The sequence below is a fragment of the Triticum dicoccoides genome, chromosome 2B (assembly GCF_002162155.2).
Source record: "Triticum dicoccoides isolate Atlit2015 ecotype Zavitan chromosome 2B, WEW_v2.0, whole genome shotgun sequence".
Classification (NCBI taxonomy): domain Eukaryota; kingdom Viridiplantae; phylum Streptophyta; class Magnoliopsida; order Poales; family Poaceae; genus Triticum; species Triticum dicoccoides.
In genome coordinates this window covers 797,877,783-797,886,107 of record NC_041383.1, presented here as the reverse complement: position 1 = coordinate 797,886,107, position 8,325 = coordinate 797,877,783, and the positions used below count along the sequence as shown (strand labels likewise).

General features: G+C 48.0%; 1 protein-coding gene across 1 annotated transcript; it reads left to right on the top strand.

Annotated features, from left to right (window-relative positions):
* The first annotated feature begins 6,658 nt into the window (after positions 1 to 6,658).
* LOC119366401 (dof zinc finger protein DOF3.1-like) lies at positions 6,659 to 7,948 on the top strand. The gene is made up of 2 exons (XM_037632135.1): positions 6,659 to 7,009; positions 7,098 to 7,948. Exons 1-2 carry the CDS (start codon positions 6,914 to 6,916, stop codon positions 7,632 to 7,634), a joined length of 633 nt encoding a protein of 210 aa, XP_037488032.1. The 5' UTR covers positions 6,659 to 6,913; the 3' UTR covers positions 7,635 to 7,948.
* Positions 7,949 to 8,325: the final 377 nt, after the last annotated feature.

Below are 8,325 nucleotides of genomic sequence, written 5' to 3'. Positions count from 1 at the left end.
CAAAGGGTTTTCTATAAAATAAAAAATCTGAATTAAAATTCTTCTGCGGATTGATTTCCAGAAGCATCGGCGGGTTTTCTAAAAAAACGAAAATCTGACTTAAAAGCAGACTACAGATTGAATTGATTAAGAGAAATATGAGGGAGTTTCTTTTTTTTGCAAAATAGCATGACGGACTAAGAAAACCTATTTGCTTTCTTAGTAGGTAAGCAAACATGCCCGTGCGTTGCAACAGGAGTAAAAAAAATCTCAACGCAAGCATGTGTGTAAAACTAATTCTTCAACCATCTCATGAGAATCATCGACCTATTTGACTCCGACGACCACGATGCACCTCATTCATTTAGTAACACATCATTACCTCTGTTGAAAACTTGAAATGCTTGGGCAGTTAGTCAAAAGTATGGTACATTTATATGTAGAACTTTGTGTCGAACTGGAAGTAATAATGGTAAGGCCTCTTTTGATTCATAGGATAGGATTATCGTAGGAATAGGAAATTTGTAGGAAATGAGATGGCATGTATCTCAAATCCTATGAAGAGAAATATGAAACAATATGTCATTTGATCACACCAAAGGAATTTTTTCATTGAGTCTAGGCTCATTTATATTTTCCTATGAAATGTAAAGGGTAGGAACCAATCCTATGTCGGAATAGGTATCCATTCCTATGATACAAATGGCTCTAAAGGAAAAAATCCTATAAGAATCCTATCCTCTACAATTCTCATGAATTTCCTCCAAACCAAAGGAGGCCTAAGATGATTAAATGGCAATGGTAAGAATCACTCACTCCCTTCAAGCAAAAAAGGAATAAAAAAAGGAAATATGAAGGGGAACATGCTGACAATATTCAATACAGGTGGAATGATGAAATGTGTAAGCCTATGACCAGTCTCAAAAGCTCTCAATAAAAAGAAATGTTAGTTTAACAACCTATAATTTATATAATGAAATTATGTCTTTTTGGCTCAGAATTCAGCACTAATAAGTTTCTAAGCATCCTATGCAAGCCTGCAACACATGATTGGACAATGAAAATTCCGGCGTTTCTAGCCAACAGTGTCGAACAAGCATAAATTGCATATGTATTGCATAAACGAAAGAATAATCAAAACCATGAGCAAGCAAGTACTCACAGATGGTCGAAGTCACCTAGGCGCACGTTCTCCCCCCTTGGACAGTTTTCGGCGTGTTACTCACAGAAGGGACACCTCCACATCGTCAGCATCGTTCTCCACCACTTTTAAAAACATCCTTCCCACGTTTGGGTGCAGCCGGACGAGACCAGAATACCAGTTGCTCTCTGTCCTTCCAACTAAAGGTTGTTGGTTCAGACTATGTACGCGCGAGTACTGTCCGACGTTTGTTGAATTTACTTGCTTGATCTGGTGTACTTTGAGGGCCATATAGCTAACATAACGTAAGAACAATTCTTAAGTCCGATCGTTAATGTCAAGACAACATATGAACTGGGGCCACCGTTAATGTCAAAACAACATATTCCTCTGTTGGCATTCTTGGTAGCTTATTAATTATTATCTATTGTCAAAAGAGCAAAAGCAAAATTTAGTGCGCTTTTGGTTTTCAATATCAACTCGCAAATGAGATAGATATTACAGGAATATTAAACGTATTTATAGAATTATTAAGACTTTCTTAATTCCCACCCTGATCGGTCAAGAGAAAAGGAAAACTCAATCCTTGACAGAAAGAAGCAGCCGCCAATGAGTCGAGTATAAAACTGATCGAGCTTGTATTCATTCTATATTGAAAAAAGAAATACTGTTTTAAAGTCCAGGTTATAAATAGTGGTCTCCGCCAAAAATAAATAATGATCTCCACACAAAAAGTATACAGACCTGTATGAGCGACATAAAACCACACGGGCATACAATTATTTTCACAATTTGCATGCACTGATGCATGTACTTCATTCCTGTCACACACTCTAAAAATAAGCATACACAAAACAGCAAACCGCAACCTAAACTTAAACCTTGGTCGCTATCATCCTAATCAGATAGATGCGTGATTTTTTAGACACCTCGTTTTCAGGATCCTGCTGGAAAGCTCTTGTGGATCCGTGGCAGATCATGCTAATTAACAAACAATTCGTGTTAGCATGACAAACCCATCACGCTCCCACAGTAGATTAACCAGCTGATGAGATCCATGGCCAGCAATTGTCTTTCGAGAGAGTAAATTAGCTGATGAGATACATGACCAGCAATTGTCATTTTCTTGATGTGTTTTGGGTGTTGACCAATATGTGGCCGCAACTAGTCGTCATCCTTGCATGTACATACGTACAAATATTATTGTATCTTCTTTCATCCCATAAATTTATTTATATTAATGGTAAGTTGCAACAAGAAATTGAAAGTAGATGGCCGGGCCAGAGGGGAACTAGGAGGCGTGCGTGCATGTACCAGCAGCCGTTCGAGCACAGCCAGGATAACGGTCATGAGCACCATTGTTTGAAGGCAGCTTTTTTTTTTTTGCGAGTTGTTTGAAGGCAGCTTTTAATGGAGCTCGAAATTAAACAAGTGGTGCAAAATCATATGCGGCCGCGGTTACGATCGCCTGCAGCTCTAGTGGTGAGTCGTTGTCGCTGCAAACGTTGGTCGGCAGGACAACAGTTTTCTATACGAAGAAAATGGGGGCAGTCAATTGCATCATCCCACTTGTGGTTCCATTCAAGGCGTGAGCCTCTTGTCCAGGAAAATCAATTGTAACGTCTGAATTCATTAGGGTTAGAGCATCTTTAATCGGACTAGCTAATTTGATCATTTGTCCACGGACATGGCTGTCTAGATGCGTCCGCTTAAAACTCTCATTTGTCCGTACACGACAACACGTAGTCGTGTTCTTCAAATTGTTCGTCCTTACCCATGGGGATGTTGGGAAGAGATAGAAAAAAGGAAAAAGATTGAAAGTGCTTTGAGATGGGCCGCGTCTAACGTGATGGGTTTTTAGAAACGCCGGAACACCCCACTTACTTCCTGCATATGAGTTGATTTAGGAGTTCCAATATCCCCATGGATCAAGGCGATCAAGAAGGAGGATGAGGTTGGCCCCTCAAGGGTGATCAATGTCGAGTCAGACGATGCACTCCACGACGATGAGGATGATGCCATTGACTGGAACGATCTTCGGCGCTCTAGTCATGAGTAGGTGTTTGTATTCTATGTTTAAGTTTGCATGTTTAAAAGTTTAAATGTTTGTATGGTTGGACCAAAGTATGCAATGATCAAGTTATTTTGGATGCCCTATTTTACATTATTTGCTAAGCCAGAATTAATTTGAGTGCATTAAAATCAACATTTTGGAGCCCTAAAACTAATATTTATTTCTTGGTGACTCCCTAAAACTGATTTTGAGTGCCCTGTTTTTATTTTACATGTCCTGTTAGTGATGCTATTACATCTTCTCAGTCGCCTGTAGAGGAATCCTTCAACGCCCATCTTAATTCATCTTGCTTGGCCTGTACTGTAATTAATTTCACCTTGATTTTTTTTTATTTTTTGAAGAAGAATTTGACATCAGTTGCAAGCGAGCTGGTGGCCTGAACATTCTCTCCCGACGGATGCGTGTGCAATGCAGGAACTGGTAAATGATTCCTACGTACGCCTGCGCTGATCGTCACTCGATCATTGCAGCATTGTTTATTTTGTGCACGCACGCACGCACGGGTGGGAATGGAATGGATGAAGCCGAGAATTCTGGAAGACGTCTCTGGACTCAGCGGTTGACGTCCGTGCGGCGCCGAAAGTGCACGACATTTCTCTATTCAGCCTCCCTTGCAGGCTTGCACTCCTGCTCCGAGCTGCCGGCACACTCAACTCGCGTTTACACTCGACTGCACCCAGCACAACATGCTCGCCGCTTAATCCGTTACCTCGTAACATGCGCCGGAATGCGTACGTGTTTCGTGTACGAGACGCACTCGCATGCGTACGTGTTTCGTGTACGTGTTTCATGCTCGCCGCTTGATCCGTTACCTCGTCCATTTTTTCTCACCATCTCACTAGTGTGTGGAATACTATTCAGGGCGTGTAAATGTGTAATTGTGTTGTCGTAGGGCATCTCCAAGGGAGGCCACATCCAGACATACAAATGGACATGTACCGGAATTTGCGGGGCTAGAAGTGTTTGTAACTTCTTAAAAGATGTTATTTCAGTTATAACCAAAAACACAAATCAACCGGATCCAGGAGGTGCTACCGGAGACACGGCTCCACACACTCCACCGACAATAAATATACCAATGGAATGGGAATAGGGCGGGAAGAATATTTCTTTTATATATATACCTACACTCGCCAACGTCGTCGCCTTGCTGCCCCAAACCAAACATGAAGGCTCCCTGAAGCAAACATGAAAAACAAAATTTTGTGTCGCAGCATGACAGGTCTGGATCTGATGTCGAGCGCGGTGTAGTCCAGGACCTTGCACTGACGCCCTCTTCTCGGGTGACCTAGCCAGTAGGCAGGCAAGTTCGCCGTTTAAGATCATTGCTATGGATCCCTCCGGCCCGGTAGGCTTCACCAACGCCACTCGAGCACCACCTGACGAAGGCCGATAGTCGAGCCATCATCTCCTTCGTCGTTCACAGTGACACCTCCAAGCAAGCCACCCTTGACCGGAGCCTCCTCGTCGGTGCCACAGCGGCCACGATGCAGGCTTTGCCTAGGGACAATGCCCTAGCGGCTACAAGAGGGGTGGGCGATGGTGGTGTCTAAGGTTGTCAATCACTCCATTTGCCCTTTGTCTTATGTGAAGCATTATGTAGCAACTAAACCCTCATTCCGTTTAACTCGGCAAATTGAAGAGACCTATCCATTGTCGCTCAAATTTGAATAGTCGGAAGTTAAAAACAAGTCTTAGCAAAAGATTAATTTTCTTCCGTTGCTCTCTCTCGCTCGGCTGCCCCCCAGCACGCACCTCCTCCCTCCCCCCGAAACCCTGTAGCTCGGCGGATCTCTTGCCCCACCTTTAATTAACTCATCAGCCGCTGCCGCCAGGAGCTCATAGACGACAAGGGCCACCGCGGAGCCTCGCCTCGTCAGAAACAGAACCGTTGGAGGGGAACGATGGCGTAGAGCACTGCAGTCAAGGTAAACGGCGCCGGAATTGCAGCAACACCGGTGACCTTCCGAACGCCGAAGTTCGGCCACGGTGGGCTTGCTTGGCTATGGGCGAGCATGACTTGAATTGGGCTCGCGGATGTCTGGAGACCATCCCCTCATCCCCACCATAAAAGAGAAAGTTTCACGAGGAAATTGTCCAAATTAACAGATTTGTTTTTTGGTCCCTAGTTATTGCATTTAAGTGATTCAATCAAACATATTTTTTTAAGAAGATACACGTACGAATCTCTCCGTGAAAACAATGATATACGATTTAGGGGTGTGGTTAGGTCTCCGCTAAGACTTAAACAAGTCTCAGTCAAGTGATATTTATATAAAAGAAATACTAAAGAGAAAAATGTTGCATGAATCTCCATATACAAGATCAAACGAATATAGCATTGACTGGGACATAAGGAAGCGTCAGTCGAATGAGACTTAGTAAAACTGATGAGTTAGATGTGCAATATTTAGTACACATCTCCATGTACTTTAGCACAACCGTTTGTTTTTCTGCGGGTAACCAGATCCGAAACCTGAAGGGTAAACACCAACTTGACTCTTGACAACGCCGAGCAGAGGAGCCACCATAGCGATCGATGGAGGAGAGACGCGGAATCGCGCCGTCGATCGGCAGCGAGGAGCCACCGTGTCGATCGGTCCGAGATTCACCGTCGCGCCCTCTGCGCGTAAGCATCGACCAGCCACGAGAGAACGCAGAAACAAAACCCACGACGGTGACAGCGCCGTCGCCTTCGCGCGTCAGCGTGTGGCCCCGCCGCGTAGAAAAAGCGGCACCGACCATGTCCCCCGTCGTCCTCTCTATCGCCTAGCTCGCCAAACTCCACCGGGCCCCGGGCCTCGTCACCCTGACGCGACGAGCAGAGCATACGATACGACGAACCGCGACCGCCAGCTCGCGTCCGGCCCCATCACTCCTCGTTCATGCCCGCCGCGCACGCAAAACACAGTGGGATGGATGCATGCGTCGGTGTCACCGCGTGTCCGGCCGGCGCCGCCGCCCGTGTCGCCTGCGCCGTGGCCAGGTGGCGGCGACGGCAGATGTTGATGCGACGACGCCAGCTCGCCGATCACGTATAGACGTACAGAGCAGTTGGGTCGCGTTCGTCGATAACACATCACAGTATCTCGGCACAGTGCTGCGGGTTGACGTCTACAAGCACATCTGGACCGGACTGGTTAGCCGCCAGCGGCAACTTGCAAGATTCCATCCATCCACCACGACCGAGAGCTCTCCAGTCATGGACACCCGGCCTGCCGTTCGGTTTCCTCGGCAAACTGAGCGCTCCTACTCCTACTGCTAATAAGGCATGGCCGTGCGCGTCGGGTCCTCGTCGCCGGTCGTGCCAGACATACATGGAACGCGACGGCGACGCGGGTGGGGTGCACTCGTGCACGGTGGAGGAAGCAACTTCGGACGCAAGGAGAGCATCTAGTTCTGCCGGCTTCTATATATATAGGAGACCCACTGGACGCACGTCCTCACATAGGTTACTACTAGTAGGCCACAACCACCACCCAACCGCTCCCGTCGATCGATTGAGCCGTCAGCTCCATCATCATCTGATTGCCGCCGCCGCTTGCCGCCCATCCAGCTCACACTGACCGCTACGTCTCACTCTCTCCTTCCCCTCCCTACTTACCTAGCTACGAGTAGCTCGATCGGTTAGAGCTAGCTTGTGATCACCACGCGCGCCCGCCTTCAGCCCCTTTTAAGCGAGGGCCGGGGCATGCGCTGCTCTGCTCGCACCGCAAAGGATGGCCCCAGCTTCTGCCTCCCTCCTCCCCGCCGCCACCACCAAGCGCCCCGTCGACGCCCAAGACCCCGACGCTGCTGAGCATCCACTCCCGCAGGTCAGTCGCTGCTCTCCTCAACACGTACTGCACGTCTCCATTGAACTAGCAAGCGACGTACGTAATGATGCGCGCGCGTGGTGACCAGGAGAGCGCGGTGACCAAGAAGGACGGCCAGAGTCAGCAGCAGCAGCAGAGGCTGGAGTGCCCGCGGTGCAGCTCCAGCGACACCAAGTTCTGCTACTACAACAACTACAGCACCACGCAGCCGCGCCACTACTGCCGCACCTGCCGCCGCTACTGGACGCACGGTGGCACGCTCCGCAACGTGCCCGTCGGCGGGGCATGTCGCCGTGCCGGCAAGCGCCGCAAGGCCTCCGCCGATCCCCAAACGCCCTCGTCCAACTCGCTGGCGCAGCAGCCGGACCTTCAGGACACGCGCTCCCTCCCGGACTTCCCATTCCTCACCGACGACGGCGCCGTCTTCCTGCCGCAGTTCGACCTCAGGCTCGGCGGGTTCCCATGGACGACGCCGGCGACCACGGACCACCTTTACGACGGGCTCGCGCCGTGGGGTGCCTGTGACGAGGCGCTCGCCCCCACCGGCGCTACGGGAGCGTGGGACGACTTCGGCGGCCTGGATCTCACCTGGCCACCGCCGCCACCCCCGGCGGCCGGCAACTGATGATCGGCGTCGTCATGTCAGTTAGCGTGTCGCCGGCGCGTTCGAGGCTCCTGTTTTATCATCGCAGCCTCGATCGAGGCTAATTTGCACGGGAAATTGTACGTCTCCCGTGTCAAACCAGACATCTTTGACCACACTAGTGATCTGATTACGTAGCTCGATCCATTTCAGGTTATATTTGCATGTATGGATGTGGCTAGCAAGCGCATGAGTATCCATGCTAGCTGTTAAGTACTTTTCCTCGTGGTTTTGGGGCTCTACATAAATCTCAGTACTCCCTCCGTTCCTAAATATAAGTCTTTTCTAGATTTCAATAAAAGACTACTCCTACATGAGAAGCAAAATAAGTAAATCTACACTTTAAAGTCTAAACTACGTTTATATACATCCATATGTAGTCCATAATGAAATCTCTAGAAAAATTTAATAAGAAAATCTAGCATAAAAGGAGAAATTGGGCCTATTTATCACTTTTGGTACCTAACCACATGAACTAGGAATAATGGCTAAATATTGAAGGTTCTAAGCCATGTATCAGAGCCGGTTATTTGAGTATCGATGTTGTTGGAGTCTAGCTTCCGACCAATCCGCTTCACTTCGGAGGACATAACAGCTTAAGAAGAAATCGAGATCAGGCCTATGGAAAGCGCACACACACGCCTGGGGAATGAATCCACATTTTCATTCTCAA